The sequence below is a fragment of the Mesocricetus auratus genome, unplaced genomic scaffold (genome assembly GCF_017639785.1).
Source record: "Mesocricetus auratus isolate SY011 unplaced genomic scaffold, BCM_Maur_2.0 Super-Scaffold_4256, whole genome shotgun sequence".
In the NCBI taxonomy this organism is placed as follows: domain Eukaryota; kingdom Metazoa; phylum Chordata; class Mammalia; order Rodentia; family Cricetidae; genus Mesocricetus; species Mesocricetus auratus.
Genome location: NW_024429182.1, coordinates 6,046,203 through 6,069,700, shown reverse-complemented (window position 1 = coordinate 6,069,700; position 23,498 = coordinate 6,046,203). Strand labels below are relative to the sequence as shown.

The window sequence follows — 23,498 nt, the reverse complement described above, 5'->3', positions numbered from 1 at the left end:
TTATTATTATTATTACTATTAAAACATCTGAATTTCTGTGTATCCTTAGTCTCAGGAATCAGTCCAACTAACTGGAAACACGTGCGCATTCTGTGGTCCCTGGCACCGTAGCCATCTAACAACTGTGTTCCTAGAAGCCACAGACACAGGACCCAAGCCCAGAGCCACCTGCGGCCATGCAGACGCCCATCCCGCCACCTGCCATCAGCTCTGTCCACCTGTGTGGAGGCCTATCCGGAGCTTGAGTCTCTCCTCAGGCATGTGACCGATCCGGAAGTGCGTGGTGGCGCAGAGCAAACGCATGGCCATGGTGGCGATCTCATCTGCATGCTGGGCTCCGTTGCGAATGGGTACCCCACTGGCCACCATGTACGCATCTCCGATGGTTTCAACCTGCAAGTGACACATCGAAGTGTTCTTAGTTTCAGGGAGGCGTGGATAAATTAGGAGACGGGGTTAGGCAACAAGACCCCGACTCTTCCCAGTCCCTCTCCTGAGGCCCCACACTCCAAAGCCCAACTCTCACTGATCTCCGCTCCACCTCGGTCTAGCGTCTCTCCCGGGGTCTGCTCTTGCCCTGGTCCCTCCACAGACCATCCCTCCTCCCTGCAGCCTCTGCTTGCGTCTCTAGACCTGACAACCCTGAAGCCTCCTTTCTCGCTCCGGGGGGCGGGGGGGGCATGTTTATGTGTTCCCTTGAGCAGCACCATGCAGGCCATAGCTGTCATCGCCCCTTGAGCCTCAGCCCGACGGTCTACATTTGAAGAGTCTGTCTTCACCCTGGATTGCTAAGGGTCGTGCCAACACAGAAGTGCGATTCGCAGAGGACGCAAAGGGAGCAGCTATAAGCTTCCCGGGATCTGAAGGACACGGGTTTCGTGATAGACAATGCCTCTTTACAAACATGTTCACTGTGAGATTAAAATAATGGGTGGAGACAGACAGTGTTGGTAGCTATGGCGAGGGGGGGATATGTTCACGTAGATGGCAGCCAGAAAAAGCCTCAATTATTCCTCAGGCACTGCCCACCTTGGTTTGAGACAAGGTCTCTCACTGGCCTAGAAGACACCAATTAAGACGGTTGACCAGTGAATCCCAGCAATCTACCTGGCTCTGTCTCCCCAGCACTGAGAACTTTGTACCATGAAGCCCTGTTTATTTTTACATGGGTTCTGGAGATCAAATTCAAGTCTTCCAGCTTGCAAGACTTTAGTGACCGAGTCATCTGCTGTCCCCACATGGTGACTCTGGACAAGTTTGTACATCTGGGACTAATCAGGCCCCTTCCGGAGAAGACAAACAGAAGTGAAACATGGAGTTTCTGTTGCCGTGAACTGAGATTGAGTCAGTCAGCCCGGAGACAGTGGATAGGAGTCCATTTGCATACGTCACGGCTCACCTTGTACACATCATGGCTTTGTATTGTGTGATCGAACACGCTGTACAAGTCGTTGAGTAGCTTCACCACTTGCAAGGGGGAGCTGAGAGAGCACAGTTTTGTGAATCCCACGATGTCAGAGAAAAAGATGGTGACGGACTCAAAATGCTCTGGCTCTACCGACTTTCCAGCTATGAGCTGCTCTCCAACGAAGCTGTAATCACAGAAAGGACAGCTCTGAGCCAACTCACGCTTGGTTCCGCCTCCACGGCTCTTGGCAAAGGCGACCCTTCCTCTGGCTTTGGCGGGCTAGGATTTTACTTATTAAATTCACCATCTAGAGGTGTCGTACGATATTTTGATCATATCCTGACACTAAAGCTTGCCTGGAGTCAGAGGATAGAGCTAGCCACTAGCTGATCAAAATTAAAATTAGCCACAGAGGTTTTAGAGGACTGAGGACAGATAGGAGACAGGAAGTAGTAAGGCGGGGCTGAGAGAGAATCCGCCCTTTGGGCGGAGCAACAGAAGAGACAGAACATCACTGGTGGCTGCCATGCTGATTCTCTGATCATTCAGGTTCATGCACCGGTATCGAACTCCCAATTTTTCATTGGCAAAGAATAATTAAGTAAGCTCTTCATAGAGAGCTTCTCCTGGCATGCATTTTTTCACTTGCATTTCCTCTAGAGAGGTAATTTAAGTGGAGGCTGTAAATTGCAGGAGAGGGTGGAGATCGGGGACAGGTCACATAAATGACTTCATTAAAGACATTTTCTCCCTGAAAACATCTTATTCCTATTGCATGTGGGGTTTGGCGGTAAAGACTTGGTGTGCAGATGAGCGCACTCAAACTCCCTATGCTCTAGAGCAGCGGTTCTCAACCTTCCTAAAGCTACGACGACCCTTATGTCGTGGCGACCCACAACCATGCAATCATTTTCTTTGCTACTTCATAACTGATATGAATAATAATGTAAATATTTTTGAAGATAGAGGCTTGCCAAGGGGGTTACAACCCACAGGTTCGAAACCACTGCTCTAGACAGATATGGTGGTGCACGCCTCTAATACCAGGACTCGGGAGGCAGAGGCAGACGGATCTCTGTGAATTCGAGGCCAGCCTGGTCTACAGAGTGAGTTCCAAGGCAGCCTGGGTTACATATTGAAACACTATCTCAAAGTAAGTATTCCCCCTCCCACTTTTTGGTTGACATTCCAATGTACGAGAATTTTAATAGCAAATGATTTTTTCTAGTGTTCACAGAATGCACAAGTGGAAAAAGAGCCAAAGTCGAAGTGATTTTTTGAATGTTGATGTTACAGGCACTTTTTGAACTGAGCAAAGATTTCAGAGCACATGCAAGCAATGGCATTGCCGATGCTTAAGGGCTAGGCACAAAGCCAGACTGCCATCTAGTGGCTGTATCCTGTTGCTGCATTCACTACCTTCCACATAAACTACACTGTATCTTCCATTCCTGTGGATTGGGTTGGTTTGCCTGCATTTTCATTTGCAAGGTGGGCCAATTTGCCAACTTTTGCACACATGCACAGCTCTCCCTCTCTCCCTCCCTCCCTCCCTTCCCCCCACAACCCAGCACTTCTCCCGTTTGGTCCCCTTTCACAGAGCTTGATATTCTTTTAGAAAAAGAACGATGGAAATATTCCTCCTCCAGTGGAGCTGCTAGGGCAGAAAGTTTCTTCTCCCTCGGGTTGTCTTTCTGCCTGACCACCACTGCTCCCGGATACCTGGGCAACATGGTGGACAGGAGTTTCTCCACCTTCCTCTTCTCTGTCGCCAGCTGGTGGGTCCGCTCGTCCACCACTTCCTCCAGGTGACTGGCGTACATTTCTAGCTTGCCCATCATGCTATCCAAGAGGCTTACACAGCTTTAAAAAAAAACGCAAATGTTAGCATCCTCTTCCAGGAACCACAGGATCGCAGCAGAGACACAACTCCTCAACGCATGACCCAGGAAAACACTTCTTGTCCTTAAGGTGTGCTACTGGCCGAAACAGCAGTGAACTCAAAAGAGCAGCAAATAAGACTGTGCCGCGCCTGGCCCTAAGCTAAGCGGCACCTTTTATTTCTCTGAGCCTTGGTTTACTCATCTGAAAAACTGCACCACCTTCCAATTGCTTCCTGGGGACTCCAGAGCTAATGTGTGTAAGATGCTGAGGGGTCTGACTTGCGGCCAGCCAACCATCAACGGTGGCCTTTGGTGGCTCCCCTTCACTTCCCAGCATGCCCCGTGCCACAGTTAGAACGGAGCAAAAAAGTACAGATTGCAGAATGGGGCATTTCTCGGATTGCTCAACATGGACCCTGTCTGCATTCCATCTCAGAATGCCCCTAAGGGGTCACCCGCATCCCGTGCCGTCCAGAGGGGAAGACTAAGACGCAGGTAGGAAATAAGTCTGTCTTAATGTTGGGACCATAAGACAAAGAATACGTATTTTGAAACACTGTACTTTATTTGGTTAATGTAATTAGTATCAATATTTCTATGTAGCAATTAAAATAATATAAAATCATAAATTAAAAATGTAGCCTGGAGAAGGACACAGGTTGTTATATTAAGAATGCCACATTAAATGGGCAAGTCAGAAGTAGACACTTTCAGGACAGGGCTCTCTCAGCTTCCTCAAGATACCTCTGGGAAATTAAACATTCACTCTATTAAAAATTGTACCATCAGGCCAGAAAGTGGTAGCATACATCTTTAATCCCAACTGAGGAGGCAAATGAAGATAAGCTTCTGTGAGTTCAAGATCAGCTTGATCTATGTGGTGAGTAAGAACTTGTCTCAAAGAAAGAAAGAGAAAGAGAGAGGGAGGGAGGGAGGAGGGAGGGAGGGAGGAGGGAGGGAGGGAGGAGGGAGGGAGGGAGGAAGGAGAAAGGAAGGAAGGAAGGAAGGAAGGAAGGAAGGAAGGAAGGAAGGAAGGAAGGAAGGAGATATCATGGGCTGGAGAGATGGCTCAGTAGTTAATAGCACTTTCTGCTCTTTCAGAGAACCCAGGTCTGGCTCCCAGGCCCCACAGGGCAACTCACAGCTGCCTGTAACTCCCGTTCCAGGGAATTGGACAGCAACTCCAGCTTCCAAGGACACTTAAGTCCATGGCTCACATAAACTTAAGAAGGCATACACACATCCACATAAATACTTCTTTAGAAATTATTCTAACAACCTAATATGTAGGAAGCTGCTGCTATTGAGAAAGCATATTTGAGAGGCGATCTTAACCCAAAGTCAGTTGTCACCTATGAGGATGGGGGTTAGCTCCGTGGTGTTCCCTTTCCTAGCACACACAAGGCCCTGGGTTCGATCCTCAGCTCTGTAGAATAAAACAAATGAGTGATCGTCTAAAGTGGGTAAGTGATTTTTATCCCGTAATTCAACCCCAAATTTTAGTTATGATCCTTGGAATAACCATTGAAAAGCATAGAAAGACAGTGTCAAAATGTCCTGGGAACCAGAGCCTTAACTGACTAGAGATGTCTGAATGGGCCCGGTGGGCAGTGACCTTATTGTCTGATCCATGGTCACAAAGTAAATGAAGACTCACCCACTCCGCTTTAACCAGCATATAGAACACAGTTTGCGTGTGGTGGACGTTAAGTGGATACATGATGACAGGGCGGGAGGGGGCAAAAGGGAAGAGGGACAAGAGAGACGGGAGAGGAGGAGGAGGAGAGGAGGGGGAAACAAAGGAAATGAATAGAAGGGGAGTGTTGGGAGGAGAGGGGAGGAAAGAGAGAAGAGCCGTGAACCTTTTCACTTCCCTGCTGAAAGACAAGAAGGAAGAACCTGTTGCACGGTGAGCTTACCCCCTGGGACTGACTTCTTGCAAGGCCTTCTTGACGGCAGGGAAGGTTGGCCTTTGCTCTGGAGACTCATCCCAGCAGGCCCTCACCAGGAGGGCAATCCTTTCGTCTCCTTTCTCCCCCAGCAGGGTTGGTCGAAGCGGAGCTGGTCCCCTGGGGTCTTTGATGCGGCTGATGATTTCTGAAATCCATTTGGGACTTGGAGAAACAAGCTACGTAGCTTTGCCGCTCAACACCTGCCTGTCTAAATGCTGATGGTACCCGCCAATTTTGAAAGAAAAAGAAAAAGCTGAAAATAAACAACAACAATGTTTGAATTCCAGGACAATCTAGACTTGCGTGCATAGATGGTCTAGATCCTGCTAGAAAATTGAACACTCCAATGGAAATATAGAAAACCCCTGACCTGTCGGCTTCCAAACAGAGGCTTTTGAAAGCAGAGCTTCTCTGGGTCACCTTCCAGATGGGGAGGCATTTGGTGCTCAGCTTGCCAAAGCGAGCTCCATGCAATTCTGTGTCCCATGCTTCGTGAACGTGATTCTAATGAATAAATGCTGCTGTCTCATTGGCTTCCACCAACGTTGGCTTAGGGATCGCATTCACGCCCCCCCCCTTAAAAAGGAAATATCCTGAGAGTAACGCATAGATATTTTGATACGGAAATAATTTATGCAGCAACGGCATAAATGAACACTGAACGCACACAGCTAAGTAAAAGCAGCTGGTGTGAAAGGAGTGTGTATGTGCGTGACTTCTTAATGAAGTCTAGAAAAGCAAAATTACAGTCTGAAGGTGGCTGAGAGTTTTGGGGAGGGTTGAGTAGGTAAACGGGGAGGAAAGTGGGGAGAGGGACATGTTCTGTTTGATATTATGATGGTGGTGGTCACATGGGCATTTGATATTTGGAAACGCCTAAGGAAGTTTATAGCACAGTTAGGTTTAAGGCACAGAAACATTGCCTTTTAAAATTGCCAACCAGGACATGGGAGAAGCTGGACATGGTACCCAGGCCATCAGGAAAGGGTTTGACTGTGCTGTGTGTGTGTGTGTGTGTGTGTGTGTGTGTGTGTGTGTGTGTGTGTGTGTGTGTCTTTGCGGAAGGGAGGAGGGAAGGCGCAGACCAGCATGAAGTCTGAAATAAAACAAGAAGAAAAAGAGAGCTATTCACAATTCTTCCACACGCAGCTATGTCCTGGTTGCCTCTTGGAAGGCCCAGTTACTGAGTTTAAGCTGCTTTACGCCTGTATTGTAGCTGACAGCAGGTAAGACAGACAACAGGTCTGCAGGACCGCAGGAGCCATTTTCACACTGCTGGAGACGGAGGCTACGGGAGAAGCGATGGCCGCTGGAGCAAAGCACGGTGGTGGTGAGGTCAAGCTGGCCCCATCATTGTGAACTCATGCTTAGCTTAACATAGATGCAGATGTGTGCCTGTGACTTACGTGTGCCCATATGGGGTCACGATACACGTCTACATTCCCAATTTACTGAAGAGGGGCTGGAAGCAGCCGTACTCCAGGAACAAAGCACATCCTCGCTGTCCAGGTAGCACCATCTGCAGAAAGCAGCCAGGGCTGCCTGGAGAGTGATCTGCATTCCCACAGTGAGTGGGGGATTGTAGCACTGAGCACTGGGGCGGGGGGAGTGCAGGATTGAGGGGGGTAATGCTGAGTGGGGGGGTGCCAAAGACAAACCTAGACAATCTTTTGTACCAGGAAGTAGGAAAGTACCCAACAGTGAAAGGAAACACAATAGTAGTCATGTGTCCAAGAGGCCATGCCACCAAGTGAAACTGGACAGCCAGAAATGGGACCATGTAAGCCACAACATTAAGCAGGAAGTTTCCATGAGCTGTACTGATAGATACTAACAATTGAAGAAACAAAATGGAAACAAGTAGATCAGTTCACTACAGAGAATTGTGTACAATATCTATAGTAATTCCTGATTTAATACATCCTACACACAGTGAGTTCCTTCCAGTATGGATGAATGAAATCAAGAACTCTACAATGTGGATATCAACAGTACTATCTCATTCAGGTAACCAAAGTCAGCATCAACTTTGATAGCTGTGTTCATGGTTACATCATTAAGAATTTGCAGTGTTACAAAAAACGACAATGTACACCAACAAGCTTCCCTGGCCAACACATATAACCCCAGAATAGCCATGAGAGAAAGAAAACATCAGATGTTCCAAGTGAGAAGTGATCTCTACAACGCCTGACCAGCACATGGAGAGAGGGCTCCCTGGGCAAAGCCCTTGCCATACAAGAAGGACTGGGGTTTGAATCCTAGGATCTCTGTAAATGCCAGGTGGGTGTGGTGGCCTGCCTAGAATTCCAGCACTTGAAAAGTAGTGGCTGGCTAGCCTGCATAGCCAGAAGGCAAGCTCTGGATTCAGTGAGAGACCCGGCCTTAATATGTAATGTAGCATGAACCATAAAAACCCAGAGACAGGGCTGGAGAGATGGCTCTGCCATTACAGGCTATGCTCACAGCCAAAAAATAAAAAACAGAGGAAGATATTGGGGTCCAAACTGAAGATCAGAAAAGCAAAGCAGTCAACCACTAAGAGAGTTCTTACCTCTACCAAGGCCAGGACCAAAGTGGGGCGATCCTGTCCCCAGAGTGACTGCAGACTGCAGAGCTCTTCATCTAACCTCAGACTAGCTACAGACGGTAACCTCGGCTTCCATACAGGCACACACGTGCATATGCCCTTGTACGCATACATGTACACCTGTATACATGTACACCTGTATACATGTACACTGATACACAGGGAAGCACACAGAGGTATACGCACAGATCACACACATTTCAAAAGTCAAATCTGATCAGTACTCCTCAGAAACTTCAAGGTCATAAAGGGGGAGAAGGGCTAATGGTGCATAAACCGGCATCTAAACTCAGCATGGCATCCAAGATGGAATGATGTGACAGAGGAAACTGGAACAATCTGAATAAAGCATGGCCTAATGTAACACAAAATATGGGTTACAAACTGCGTGTGGCTGGATTGGTGGTGCGCACACTTAAAATCCCAGCACTGAGGACACTGAAGCAGGGGGATCACTTCAAGTTGGAAGCCAGTCTGTGAATTCCAGGCCAGCCAGAGTAGCATAATAAGACTCTGTCTCAAACACCAAATCAAAACAAAATTGTATGTGAGTCTACATTTTAAAACCTAAAATATATCCTGAAACAATATCTTAAAAATGTACTTTAAGCTGGGTGATGGTGGTGCACACCTTTAATACCAGCACTCGGAAGGCAAGAGGCAGGCAGATCTCTGTGAGTTCAAGGACAGCTTGGTCTACAAACTGAGTTCCAACACATCTGGAACACAGAGAAACCATGTCTCTGGGAAAAGAAAAAGAAAATAAGGACTTTAATCAATTATGTTTTATATCCCAAAGTAAAACTCAAACCTGAGGGACAGCAACGGCCTGAGGAGCCAAGATGAAAGACAGTGTGTGCTGTCTGCTGCCCTGAATTTAACTCTGAGGACTTCCTCCAGAGACCATCAGATGGTAGCCAAGCCCGAGAGCACTGTGGGATGTGGGCTTGTTACCTAGCAACACACAACCTCCTGTTCCCATTCCATCATTTCTACAGTGCATTAGCTACTTTGAAGCAGTCATTCTTTGTCTTGGGCAAATAGGCAGGACACTCGCCCCAGGCAAAGAGGTTGAGTAAATACTTCTGGACCTGTTTCCGTATTTCCAGAACAGGTTTGAAGAGTGGTTCAAAACAGCGCTTATTGGGTTTCCAGGTGCTACTCTTGCTGCTGGTCCAAAGACAAGGAGGACCAAGACCTACTCTTCTCAAATGTCCCTTATCAGGGACGCCGATGCAGGTGCACAGTCTCGGGCCTCACTCCAGACCTACTGAGCCAGAAACCTGGGCCAGCACAGGGAGAGCAGCAACTCTGTTTTAGCAAGCTTCTAGGTTATTCCAGCGCGCAGTGGACTGTGAGAACCACTGGGCTGCTATGCACAAGAGACCAGGCTTATTTGTGGGGAGGCATGAGAAGCAAATGGATGGCGATTTGTCTGTGACCCGAGCACAGGACTGTGAAGACACGGGCCCGTGTGACTAGCCGGAAGTTGTTACGGTGAGGAACTCTGTGACCGTCACAGAGTTTTCTCATGGCTCACTCAGACCCCAGCACCAAGAGCAGATGGGAGTGGACCTCTGGCACTGAAGGCGGCCTCCACTTGGACACGGCCAGTGACATGTGTGCCTCAGCTTGGTTCCAAATTCAGGAGTGCCTGGCTGGATCTTGAGCTACTGCTCTTGGGACTAACCCTCATTTTGAGATAGCTTCATTTAGCTACTAATTAGAAACTGGGCTCTGGCCTCAAAGAAACTGCTTACACACAGAGAAACGTCAGGCTTTGAAGGTCATTGCCTGGGATGATAGCGTAAGGACCAATCTTTTTTTGTTGTCGTTCTTTTGCGGAGTGTGAGAGGGTGTGGGTGTGAGTGTGTATGTGTGTGTGCAGTGTGTGTGCACGTGCGCACGAGTGTGTGCTACACTCTGATTTATCATCGCCCTCAGCGTCTCTTATTTCCCTCCTACCACATCCCTCCACCCCTCCCCACACACAAGCCCCTCATCCCCTTTCCCAGGAGCAGCATACTCCAGCTTTACCCTCAGGAGCCTCCTCAAGGTCATCAAAGGGCCCATGGGCCTGCTGGTGGATCAAGTCCCTCATGAGAACGGCAAAGCTGTAAACATCTCCTTGTGGGGTGCCAGGCCAGGGCAGCTCCTGGAGCCGCAACAGCTCTGGGGCTGTCCAGTAGAGTTCTGCAAGACAGTGGGGCGCCATCTTGAGGTAAAGCTATACCTAATTCTTTCCATGCTGCAGAAGCTGTAGGAGGACAGAGCATCCTAAGAGGCTGACCCGATGAGTGCCTCGCCTGGGGAAGATTGCAACATCCATATGAAAGACCACGGAGAAAATAAGTTAATCATAGTTAACCCAGTACCATGATACAATAGATTGTTTCCATTTATTAAATGATAAACTTGCGTGTAAATCATATAACTGTTTAAAATAAACTGGATATGATTTTTAAGTCAGCAAATGTTTCATTCGTGTGCCTGCTGTATATAGCTAGACACCTGAAGTCACATAAAAATTTGAGTGAAAAGGAGTCATGTCAGAAAAAAACTCCAGCTGGGCGGTGGTGGTGCATGCCTTTAATCCCAGCACTCGGGAGGCAGAGGCAGGTAGATCTCTGTGAGTTCGAGGCCGGGCTGGACCGACAGCCTCCAAAATAATACAGAGAAACTCTGTCTCATAAAAGCAAAAAAAAAAAAAAAAAAAGAAAAGAAAAAAACTCCAGTCATGTCTGGCCTAGCAGACAGCTAGCTCACCACTGGACTCAGTTATCTTTAAACAGCCTGTGGTGACATATTACTTATGATTTAATAAAGATTGTCTGAAGACCACAGAAGCAAAGCAAGCAAGCTAAGTAGCTCTTACCTCTGCCCAGCTGAAATGGCAGTCCTGTCTCCTCAAATCCGCAGAGGCAAAAGCTCTGAGTTCCTGTCTGCTCCTCCTTATATCCCTTCTCTACCCAGCCGTATCCTCCTGTCTCCGCCTCCCTAGTGCTGGGATTAAAGGCGTGTGATCCCACCTACTGGGATCAAAGACATGATCTCTGATACTCTTCACTCTTGTGCAGGCCAGGGTGGCCTTGAACTCAGAGAGCTCCATCTGCCTGTCTCCTGAGTCCTGGGATGAAAGCTGTGTGCACTTGCCGTAGCTTCTACAGCTAACTAGTGTGGCTGTTCTTGCTTTCTGCTACTTCAGGTAATCTTTATTAAATCATAAGTAATCTATCACCACACAGCCTGTATGATGGCTAGTTTTATGTCAACTGGACACAGCTTACTAGAGTCATCCGAGAGGAGGGAGCCTCGATTGAGAAAATGCCTCTGTAAGATTTGGCTGTAGGGCATTGTCTTAATTAGCATTGAAGGCAGAGGACCCAGTCTGTTGTGGGTGAGGTCATCCCTGGGCTGACTGCCCTGGGTTCTATAAGAAAGAAGGTTGAGCAAACCATGGCTTTGGCATCAGCTCCTGCCTCCAGGCTCCGGCACTGTTTGAGTTCCTGACCTGACTTCCCTTGATAACAACAGCGAAGTAGAAGCATAAGCTAAATAAACCCAGACTGGAGAGATGGCTCTAAGGTTAAGAGCACTGGCTGCTCTTCCAGAGGTCCTGAGTTCAATTCCCAGCACCCACATGGGTGGCTCACGGCCATCTGTAATGAGATCTGGTGCCCTCTTCTGGCAGAACACTGTATGCATAATAAATAAACATTTTTTAAAAATCAAATAAACCCTTTCCTCCCCAAGTTGCTTTTGGTTGTGCTGTTTCAGCACAGCAATGGTGACCTTAGCTAGGGCAACCTGGCAGATCTCATCACCTACACTGAGAACATGGACTGAAAAATGGGAAGGATTAGAGAAGAAAACAGAGAAGAGCATTGGTGGCTTCAGTAACCCAGTTAAGGTGAGACGAAAACCAAGTCTCCTAATCCAAACCTTACACCACAGGTTCATGCCACCCCTATGTTGGTTTCTTTTCTCACTCTCCATGGATGAACTGAACAACTTCCCTTTATCATCTGGAAAGGGGGAAAAAACGACCCTCAGGAGCCCCCTTCAAGGCAGCATCATGAGGCAAAAAAAAAAAAAAAAAATGGGAAACAAAACCTTTGACTGTTTAGCCTGCAGCAGCTGGGTCTAAGATCCGCCGGTGGCGGTGGCTACCTGAATGGTCGGTGGTCTCCTGGTTGTAGATCCTGTGTGTACAGCCGTGCTTGAACTCCCACAGCCCAAATCCCGACAGCTTCACTTGCATGCGGCCGTCGACCAGGCAGTTGGAAGGCTTCAGGTTGCCGTGAGACCTCAGTGGGCTCCCGTGGAGGAAGAGCATGCCCTGCAAGGGTGAGGGTGAGCCCCGCGGAGACAGGGAGAGGGCGCTGCTCATGGCCACCCAGACACCCCAGCTCTGTGCTCCGTTTAGAAAAGCCACTTGTGGACGAAGCCCGCTCCAGAGAGGAAACACGGCTTATGACTCCTCAGTGAGAAGCCAAGAAGGCAAGCGTGACTTACAGTTAGACTCTCCTCGTGGTCAGGAATCTGAGCTCAAATCTCAGCTCCACCGCCCACGCAGAGGGGGAAGTTGCTAGTTAGAAAACAAACGCAACGCTTGGGCCTCGGACCTCAGAGCCTGTGTTGGCAGCAGAGCACCTATGGCTCAAGCTGAGTCTGAGTATTTAGGGCCCAGAAGCAAAAGAGCGCTCAGAATGGGGGAGCCGGCGCTCAGCGTGGAAGATGCTTGTGACTCATCAGGGCAGGAAATGTACCGGTCCAGCAAGGGGGGGGGCAGTGTTTTTCCAGAGGACTGGAGCCTTTCTACAGGTAGGGAGGGGCTCAAAGGAGCATCTGGGATTGAGGCAGGAAAAATTTTAGGAAGGTAGGTGGGAGGAAGGAGTAACTTTAAGGGAAAAAACTATCATATTTGAGACAAGGCTAGAGAAATGGATCTTTGCATATGTCTGTAACTTCCCAAGACAGACTGGGAGAAGTGAGATAAAGGTCAAAGGGGAAGGGTCAAATTCTCTGTTCTGTTTTCCTTACTACCCTTGATGGGTTCACTGGAGAGTCCCTGAAATAACAGGTAGTCGGCATTTCCAAGTTCTTTCCTTTCTTTCTTTCTTTCTTTCTTTCTTTCTTTTTTCTTTCTGTACTTCTGTAAAAGCTCTGGGTGTTTTCAGCCAGCATCTCTGAATTGCTCATTTTTTGGAATTTTGATAGGAGTCGGCAGAAAAGCAACAAATTCGGTATGTCCAGGTACAAGGTCAGCACGGAACATGGGAACCTGGGGTAGCCTGGGTGTGGCGGCCCTTCCCACCTGCCTTAGGGAACAGGGGGTCCTAGAGAGGATGGCGGCATCATGGTCTGCCTGGCCTCTCTCACGGTTGAGTAAAGGAGGTAGAGAAGTTAGCCTGCTGAAGGACATAGACCGGGCACTCTGAGGTCAGATTCCAGCTCCCGCTCCCTCTGCTGAGGAAAGAAGCCAGTGAGGGTGCTTAGCCCGTCAACATCACCTGAGATGCTAAGAGACTCAAAGCTTAGGGGTCCCAACCTTTAAGAATGCCCCCCTCTGATCCTCCGTCTGTGCCTCCTAAGCCGGCCTGCCAGGTCACCCCACCCTTCCCAGCTGCCTCTGAGCCTATCGGGATCTCGTTTGCTGTTGTGCAAGGGTGTTGGGGGAAGGTGGCTCCCTCCCCCACTAACCTTAACAACCACGCAGAGCACCGGAAACAGTCATATCTGCCTGCCTGTCACTGGCTTCTTTCCTCAGCAGAGGGAGCCGGAGCCAGAGCCGGTCAAGGCCATGGCTGGAATCTGACCTCAGATGCCCGGTCTATGTCCCTCCGGCCACCGCACTGCCTGGCAGGCTAACTCCTCTACCTCCCTTTACTCAACCGTGAGAGAGGCCAGGCCATGATGCCACCCTCCTCTCTATGATCCCCGAAAGACACACTGCCATCTGTTCTTGTCACTTTGATGCCTGTTCCCTAAGGCAGGTGGGAGGGGCCGCCACACCCAGGCTACCCCAGGTTCCCATGTTCCGTGCTGACCTTGTACCTGGACATACCGAATTTGTTGCTTTTCTGCCGACTCCTATCAAAATTCCAAAAAATGAGCAATTCAGAGATGCTGGCTGAAAACACCCAGAGCTTTTACAGAAGTACAAAAAAAAAATCCAAGAACTTGGAAATGCTGACTACATATTATTTCAATGGCCCCGGGGTGAAGTCATCTTGCTCCAGCCAGAACCCTAGGACCACTATTGCACTGGAAATGTGGACCGATACAGACAGCAATAAGAAAATGGCCAAGAGAGCGGATGGACCGCTAACCCCACCCCTACATCGGGAGACAGGGTTGCCTGCTTTACCCCAGCAGCACACTTGTTGAGACGGCAAAACTCAACCCCCATTTGCATCAAGCGGACTAAGATCCAAGTGTGCCATCTGGTGAGACCTGGGCCCTATCCAGAGCTCTGCCTGACCTTGCAGACACACAAGGTTTGTCTTTTGCCCTTGCTGGTCCAGCCCGAGCAGGAGCCTTCTCAGCTTCTAGTTCTCTTTCTCCCAGCAAGGAAACAACAGTTTAAGTGCTCACCGGGAGGGAGGCGGGGACTGGGAGGTGGGGCTGTAAGGGACCTCACTACACCCGTAAAGCCTGCAAGCTAAGGGTGGAGGGGCTCTGGGAATACAGTCTCCACAAGGTGGCGTGCGTGCTTTTGTTTTTATCTTTCCTCCTAATGAGCCGGCATCGCAGCAACGCTGTCAGAGAGCAAACAGGGCTAGAGTGAGTCCATGACTCATGAGAAGCTATTAGTGCACTCGGGCATGACTTGCAGGACTTGCTCTACTGGAAATTTCTGGACGGTCTCCCAGGGCTCTCTGACTCTCGTGTTGTGTTCACTGGTGCTTAGCAGGAGGCACGAGAGAAAACACAGCCTTTAAAGACAAACTAGCCACACCCCCTAATCTGACACCCAGTTGGACCAGCAACTCCACCTGACTAGACCTCATTGTGCTCCCTCTTGAAAATGGAGTACTTACTATCAGATCACTACTAATGGTTAATCAGTAAGATCATCTGAACAAAACGCAATGCAAGTCACACGTGTACTTGTAATCTTTTCAGCAGCCATCTTAAATAAAGCTAAACAAGTAAAAATAATTTTAACAATACTGTGAATTTAACTTGGTGCATTTAAAAAGCTTCTTTTTCTTGCAAAATACAACCAACATAAAAAAAATCTGTGTTTTTTTTTCACTAAGCCCTCGAGTTGCATGTGGATTTCTTTCATACTTGAGACGTATCTCAAGTTGGACCAGCTACCTTTCCAGTGTCCATTATTATTAGCACATGTACCTTGTGATACCACATTCAGACAGAGCAGGATTATTCCACAGAATTCTTGGGAGATTTCCACAAGAGAGTGCAGTTTTTCAGCACCCATACTGGAGTTGTTAATGAGAAGAACTGATAATTGTGATGTACTAAAAATTCACATTTATTACATATCTGTTACGGGATAGCCACAGAGCTAAGCGCTGCGTGCACTTTAGCTCTCAAATCAACCTTCAGAGATGGAGTCTGATAATGTCTTTAATTCTGAGTCTCAGGGTGTGACCAGTGTATGACAGAGTCAACGTGTAAAATCCCTAAGCCAATTTCTATGTCAAATTGTCCCTCATCCTCAGAATTCATTGATGTTTCTTTTAGCTAAAAGACGAGGGACCATCTTTCACTCAGGCAGACTTCATTATGATTTCCAAAGACTTTCTCAGAGATCATCCCACTGCTTTGGGCTCCTGGGGACAGGAAGTGAGCTTCATTCCCCTCTGCCTCCCATGTTCAGACCACAATCAGATCCAAAGTAAGCACTCAACTCTCTAATTGGGCTCACTGGTTTGTTTGGAGCCTCCTCTCCTCTCTCTCTCTCTCTCTCTCTCTCTCTCTCTCTCTCTCTCTCTCTCTCTCTCTCTCTCTCTCTCTCTCTCTCTCTCTCTCTCTCTCTCTGATTCCTGGTATAGAGGAAATGCTGCCAATACACATCCAGAGAAGACTCGTGTCTTATGAATGGTGTGTGACAGTCAAGTCTTCATCTGTCTTCAGACAGTCCCAGAGTAAAATAAGCCTTTAGCAGATACTCATCAAAGGTTTATGGCCGTAATAACAGCAGCTTTCCAGGATTGCCCTTGGAGACGTAATCATAGCAGAAGACTGTGTTTGTCTACCTTGCTTGGTAACAAGATGCCAGCCCTCCCGCTAGAGCCAGGGAGCCAGGGTCTCAGCAGACCAGCCCTGTGCCTTAGGAACAGAGGACAATGAAACCTTTGAGAAAGCAAAGGTTGTGAGCCAACCAGGCCAACATTAGGTCCTCTTACGTAAAAGTGCAGAGAGGAACAGACTACAAGGTAATTCACCGAGTCAGCGCCCCAAGCCTCAGCAAGGACAGGCCTTTAGCTTTGGCGCTTGTGGCCCTTCCAGCACCTAGCAGGCTGTCCTCCCAGTGGTTTGTTGATTGAGGAGTGCAGAGCTGGAGCACCCCTCATCTCCAGGATTTACTTCCAGGTACTTTCCTCGGTCCTTTTAAATGGCAGACGTGCACACAGCAAACTAAGGACAGCTACGCCGTAGTCCTGCTAGAGGAGACAGCCTCAAGCTGCTGGATCATAGTTACCGGATGTGGCACACTCCATAGCTCGTCTTTCATACTGCACACCTGCCTTACTCGTCCCTCACCACCATCCATCCACCTACAATGAGTCATCCAGGCTCTTCGGATCTAGCCGCCCACTCTCTGCACACGCCCTACCTTCGTGGAAGGCATGGATCTCTCTCTACCCGCCGCTGAATGGTGCTCGTCAGACCCTGATGGGCACCTATATAGGAGATGGGTTCCCCTCTGTTATACAGCAGAGCAGAAATGTCTAGGTTTTCATGCTACATCGTGTGGTATGGAAAAATAAGGCTGCAAGACTCAAAACACCTAGATGTGAATCACATTGACAACTACTCAGAAGCTGTGGGACTTCAGGGAAGCTATACGAATGTCCCACATCCAGCTATCCCATCTGCAAAATGAGAGCAACAACAGGTGTGCCTTGCTGTAACAAATAAATAAGTCAATAAGACAAAACACGAATAAATGTCCTCTACTGAATAGAATCCACACAGTCTACATAATGTGTGTGCCGTTACAGTGATTCTCATCCCCTTCTTAACTACAGCCATCATAGCCCCTTGTGCCCAAAATAAAGGCTATGCTCTCCACACCCCCTCATATTTACACCTCTAGCCCACAGTCTTACCTTTGTAGTGCTGACTCCCAGATTCTGAGGAAGGACTCGGGGGCTACAGAGAGGAAAGGCATATCCTCCCAGATCTACTTGTAGTCCAGTGCTTGAATTCTCTCTGGGACAAGAAGTTCTTGTCCCAGCCTTCCCCAAGCCTGAATGCCCTGCTCTTTCCTAATCGGGCAAGCCTACCGTTCAGTCCACGTTTGGTTTAGAGCACTTCTCCCCCTCCATATTGACATATGATTAGAGAATGAGAAAACCACGGGACATCTGATGGAAGTGATCAGATTTAAACCTTGAGTCATTCAGTTTAAAGACATTTAAGCACAACTCAGAAATATGTGATATGTATTCTTTAAGTTAGTTTCTGTTATACTCACGTTGACTATGTCATATGCAAATGAGAGCTTGAAAATCCAATCCATCTCATGATCTGTGTTTCTCAAGACATCCTAGAAAACACAGGTATTCCAAATACCACTCGATCATGTAGCTCATGTCTTTTTTACTGGAACTGATGTGAGATGGAACATGTGACACTTAAGTGGAAATCTTCACAGAAGATTGCACAGCCTCCCTCCATGTGCAGAACTTGGATTCTACCAACACCTGGTTTCCCTGACCATCACGTTCCAGGAAAGGGGTGGGGTTCAAGAGGAGGGTGACCTTGTAGAACAAATGTGGAAAAGAAACCAGCAATTGGCAGATTCCCTCATATTCCTGGCAGATCCCAGGGAAGAAGGCTAAGATAATTCAGGTCTTTCGGTGAGACAAAAAGGGAACCATGCTTGGATGAATGGGGGAAAGGTGGATAAGGTTTTCCACCGGCTGTCTAATGAAGCCTGACATGAAATGTAATATTTCTGCTTACCTTCAGACTTCCTTTTTTGCAATACTGTGTGACAATGCAGATGTTAGGTGGTTCCGTGCAAACCCCAAAGAAGGGGACGATGTTTTCGTGCTTTAACTCACACATCTGGAAACAATAATGGCGATATCATTATATATGGAGCGTGCCTTACACGGTGACCACACTGCATGCTTTACTGACTTTTGGTGAATTGATTGCCCAGGTGCTATGAGAGGTGAATCCTCCCACGTTACAGGCAAAGAACAGATGCCCTCAAGGTAGAACGGCTTATTGAAGGGGATGCAGCTGCTAAGTGGCTCCGCTAGGAAGTAAACCCAGGGAGTCCAGCAAACAAGCCAGGAGGCTATCAAAGTCCAATCCAAGCCATGGTAGTAATTAAACTTCGTCATCACAGGTGGATCCTGCACTACTCCCCTGGTTGCTGCTGTTGTTAATGCCAGCAGAGTGTCAAACCCTCCCCAAGACCCAAGCTCAAGAGGAAGCCGGCGCCATCCCAGACAGAGGGCGAAGGGTCAGAATTAAGGTCAGGAAAAGTTAAGGGGGCAGATAGAAGCAGGAGGGAACCACACTTCAGGTTCCTGCCTAAGAGCCAAGAGTCTGAGGTCCAAGCCCCCTGCAGTCAAGAAAGAGCAGTGCCCGAGCTGGAACCCCTTCCACCATTGAACCTTTGAACCTTTGGGAGGGAGGTCGCTTCTCACAGCGGGGACAGAGGACCTGCAGGGCAGAGAGGAGCCTCACCAGCCAGATTTCCTGCAGCACAGTTGGCTTCCTAAGCCATGATTCTGCTTCATCAGCAATATAGCAGAGGGCCACTCGATTTCCCTAGAGTCAGAGACAAAGTAAAACGCTCTTTTTTTCCTTTTAGTATTTTTTCCTTCCTTCTTTCTTTCTTTCTTTCTTTCTTTCTTTCTTTCTTTCTTTCTTTCTTTCTTTCTTTCTTTCTTTCTTTTCCTGAGTCAGGGTTTCTCTATATTGCTTTGGATCCTGTCCTGAAACTCACTCTGTAGACCAGACTGGCCTCCAACTCACAGAGATCAGCCTGCCTCTGCTTCCCGAGTGCTGGGATTAAAGGCATTTGTCACCACCGCCCGGCTCCTTTATAGTATTTTTAACGCATGGGTGTCTGTGTACTATGCGTGTACAGTACCTGGGGAGAACAGAAGAGGGCGTTAGATCTCCTGGGATGGCAGTTACAGGTGGTTGTGAGCTCCCCTGTGTGTGCTAGGAATCAAACCCAGGCCCCTGGAAGAGCAACCAGTGCTCTTAACCACTGGGTCGTCTCTCCAGCCCCAAAGCAGAATGTTCTTAGCTCAAGGAGATCCAGAAACATCACCACCGAGAAAAGGTGAGAATAGGGAATGGGAAAACCGGGGAGAGCGCCATCTATGGGCGAGAGCATCCAACTCCTCTCCGTCCAGTCAACCCCCTTGGTGGCACTGTGGTAGGCCCCAGGTTCAGCAGTAAGGGCTCCTTCACCTGTCATCACAGCCCTGCCAGGGGGCTGTGCTTAGCCCCATTCTGGATGGGATCACTGAGGTTGGGTAGCTTGTCCAGCCTGGCAGATGTGCAGTGATGCAGCCAGGTCTGAATATCTGATTCCAAGACCAACTCTCTCTTCTATGTCTCATCCAAGAAAATAGTGAGTTGAGGTCTGGAGTCAGGCGCCTAGTTCAAGCCCATTGTGACAATTCAATTTCACTCCCCCCCAGCCTCCCTTTCTTCACCTGTAAAATGTCAGGGGGGCATCACCACCAAACGCGTATGTTTTGGAGAAGGAGGGGGTCAGTTGGCATATAAAGCTTCCGTGAAATGACGAGTCTTACTTTTGTTACCTACTGGGTCTGCTTTCAGAGACACTCAAACCCCAACCACAACAACATACGACAATGAGGGAGGGAGTGTGTGGTCTGTAAACCCAACAGCAGGGGAGCGGGTAGGGGCAAGGCTCAGAATCAGCTGAATATCAACCCCCAGATCTGCCACTTCCAGTGGAGAAGCAACTGTTAAGGGGTTGGCATAGAGGCCGGCTTCCTGTGGAGGAAGGGACCCCTGCGGAACTGAGGCAAAGGTTCCTGGAGGACCCGTGCGGAAACCTGAAGGATGAGCCGGTTCCAGCTGGGGTGGGGAAGGCAGAGCGGGCATGACCCGACCGGAAACCGAAACCACTCTCGAGAGCAGCGGTCAGTGATGGCTGTGCTTGGCACTTTCTGCCTCCATTTCCCAGGAACTACTTAACTTTCCCCCAAAGGGAGCTGAGCTTTTAGAGGGTGACTGAACATGTGCTTTGGGGCCAGCTGAGAAAGGATGCGGGGAGAGCAATGTCTGAGCTCCAACAGCTGCCAGGTTTGCATTGCTGATGTATCAGTATCCAGCATGGGCCGTTAAAGTCCCGGGATTAAAGAAATCCTCATGCCAAGACTGTGCTACCTACTAAGCTTGCCGCTAGGCGACACCTGGGACTATTTAAATTGTGTGTATGTGTGTGTGTGTGCGCGCGCGTGTGCGCGCACGCGTGTGTGGTACCAGAGGCCAATGTCGGGCACTCTGTTCTATTGGTTTCCACCTTACTTTTGAGACAGTCTCTTGCTGAACCTAAAGGTCATCAATTCAGCCAGACAGGCTGGCTAACAAACCCGTCTCTACCTCTCCAGCACTGGGGTCTCGGACATGCGTTGCCACTCCTGGTTGCTGCTGTTCTATTTAGGTGCTGGGGATTGAAAGTTAGGTCCCAGTGCTGACAGTGAGGGCGGCCCTGACTGAGTCATATTCGCGGCTCCCTAGCTATTTCAATTTAATTATCTTTAACATTCAGTTTCCCTAGAGACACTAGTCACCTGTAGCTAGTGGCTGTGGTAGCTTTGGGATGTTGCCATCACAGCAGGAGGTTCTACCTGGAGTTCTGACTCTGATGGAGTCACTAGTGGAGGACTCACAGGGGAGCTCGTCACAACTGCAGAATCTCAGCCTACACCCTGCTGACCCAAAATCTTCACTTCAGAAACATTTCTTAAGTTCCTTTTTTTAAAGTAAGACACCGTATTTATATATACTTTGCTGTACCCTGGATTTTGTTTGGAGAATATCCTTCTATTCATAATGTCCGGCCTGATCAAATTCAATCAGAGAACAGGACAGAAATCAACATTGACACTCATACGCACAGAAGTACCTGATAAAGTCCCACAGGGGCATAAAACATCTCTTCGTCCCGTTGGCTCTTGGCAAAAGAGCTGCAGTCTGCAGAACTCGTCACAGTAGAAGCGTTACTAACGTCGCACCTCGACACAGGTGTGCCTCGTTGGGGTGGCTGGAAAACGAGACACACCTCAGTTGCTCTCAGCAGCACGTCCTGGTACCCACAGGATGGCATATTTTGTAGATAAAGGAGGATGGATTGCGAGGTCACACAGTCAATACCTGGGAAAGCCAAGCCTTGAACTCTGATCTTTCTGATCCAAAATGTGTCTTCCTGCTGCATGCCTCACTCTTGGCCTGGGCACCACCATGGGTAGCACAGGCTCAGAGGCCAGGCTGCCTGTACCCCTGCTCTAGCAGTGCTACTTACGCAGAGGCGGAGACAGAATCGTCGTCCCGATCCAGTGAGCCTAGGTTACCTCTGGGTTTTTCTGTGAAACAGTCCTGGCTGTCCTGGGACTCGCTCTGTAGACCAGGCTGGCCTCCAACTCACAGAGATCTGCCTGCCTCTGCACCCCGAGTGCTGGGATTCAAAGGCGTGCGCCACCACCGCCCATCCAAGTTGTCTCTGTGTTTAATATTTCCAGAACCTCCTTAACAAACTACAGCACATTTTCAGAGCATAGAAAGCCTAGTCCGTTTTAAAGTGAATATTAATGGACCCCCTAATGTGCAAAACCGAGCAAATCAGATTACAGCTCTGTGTGTGGTGAGGGAAGAACAGACTCAGACCCCTGGGGACATTTGGAAGTAACCAGATTAATTAGCTTAGGACCCTGAAATCTCCCAGACTTGGTACCAGCCAATCTTCCCAGCCTTCAGCATGACATGTCCTAATATTCTGACATCCTGACATAGTCTATGTGACTTCTCTCCTTGTCGCTGCTAACAATTCGTTCTTCCTAAACGGCACTTCCTCGCGGAAACTCTCGCCTCACGCTGCGTTTCCGGGCTTCCATCTCACCATGGAGACGTACCTCTGGATCCCTCTAGGGCCTCCTGAAGCCTTGAGTTGTGCTTAGGCTGCCCTGGATGGTAGACAGATATGATTGCTATGCAAATGACCTATATGTAGCAATCATTGCTAGGTTAAAGGGTTAATGTTGTCAATAAGGCTACATGCCCCACAGGGACACCCCACACAGAAGAGTTGAGCTTTAGAAGATCACCAGTCATTTCCAAAGAGTCGAAAGCTGGAACCCTATGTCAATCTCCCCTCCCAAGGTTCAGGGAGAGCCTTGGAAGAGGGGGATAAAAGAATGTAAGAGCCAGAGGAGTGGAAAGCTGGCCTTGGTGAACTCACAGACACCGTGGTTACCAGCACAAGACCGACACAAGATCAAGCCAGATAAAAAAAGTCCAACTTGGAGCATGGAAGAGCTCTTGGAAGTCTGGGCTGCTGAGGAAGACCGAGAGAATGAGTCACTCTTGGAGTGGAGTAGGTGTGGCCACCAGTAGACTCCCCACCCCCAGTGGATGACCTCACACATATTTGCATATGTACTTAGTGGGGGGCATGAAATTGGGAATGGAGATATTTTGGGGGGGAGAGAAGTGGAGGGAGGGGATGGAGGCATGGACACACTGTTTAGATCTATAGTACAAACAAGAATAGCTTAATGTTTAAAAAACAATTGAGGTTTTGGGAGGCAGGATAGCATTCTCGGATGAATGTAACCTAGAGACTTAACTCAGTTCTTGAGACTTTTCCTCAGCGAGTCACCCCCTTGCTATCATGAGTTCCTAGGGGCGGTCCCTTTGCAAGTCACCTTGTGCTGGGGCAGAACAGTGATGCTGTCATAACGGATCTGCCAACGGGTGTTCCCGTGATGACTCTGTGCTTCTCTTCTCAACATCCATAACACCAGCCCTGTAACGGCAGCCACTGTGGCAAGAACCAGGAGTGTCACTGTGAGAATCACCAGAGGCTCAGGGTCACCTAGAGGTAGAGACAGACATTACTCAGACCCACCTGTGAGCCAAGCAGGTGTCTCAAAGGCTGTCCAAACATAGTGTAGGTTTTATCATGCTGAAGCCATTTAGACTTGGCTCTGCTGGGACCCCTAGCTCCAATCTGCCACCCTCCTCCATGGCAAATATAGTCAACTCATATTTTGTTAACAGATACTTCTATAGGAAGAACATAGCAATGACTCCCAACGCTTTTGTTGAGCAATTACTATTCATTCTCTGTAGTGTTGTCCTCCAGGCATGGTCTATGTAATTCAAAAGCCAGGCTCCTAGCCTGTTATTCAGCCACAGCGTCTGCCCAGACTCTTTTTGCCTCCTTGAAGGAAGTTCTAAGA

At 48.6% G+C, this 23,498-nt stretch overlaps 1 protein-coding gene across 1 annotated transcript in view; it reads right to left on the bottom strand.

The window, feature by feature from the left end:
• Positions 1 to 23,498, bottom strand: part of LOC101836071 (guanylate cyclase 2G) — a 43,442-nt gene that overhangs the window by 6,223 nt on the left and 13,721 nt on the right. Inside the window, exons 8-18 of the mRNA XM_005063452.4 lie at positions 22,962 to 23,131; positions 21,167 to 21,304; positions 18,736 to 18,819; positions 17,998 to 18,102; positions 17,507 to 17,578; positions 12,004 to 12,172; positions 9,871 to 10,026; positions 5,211 to 5,388; positions 3,131 to 3,271; positions 1,400 to 1,592; positions 219 to 393 (exon numbers count right to left, since the gene is read on the bottom strand). Coding sequence (XP_005063509.1) covers positions 219 to 393; positions 1,400 to 1,592; positions 3,131 to 3,271; positions 5,211 to 5,388; positions 9,871 to 10,026; positions 12,004 to 12,172; positions 17,507 to 17,578; positions 17,998 to 18,102; positions 18,736 to 18,819; positions 21,167 to 21,304; positions 22,962 to 23,131 — 1,581 coding nt within the window. The remainder of the gene's footprint in view (positions 1 to 218; positions 394 to 1,399; positions 1,593 to 3,130; positions 3,272 to 5,210; positions 5,389 to 9,870; positions 10,027 to 12,003; positions 12,173 to 17,506; positions 17,579 to 17,997; positions 18,103 to 18,735; positions 18,820 to 21,166; positions 21,305 to 22,961; positions 23,132 to 23,498) is intronic.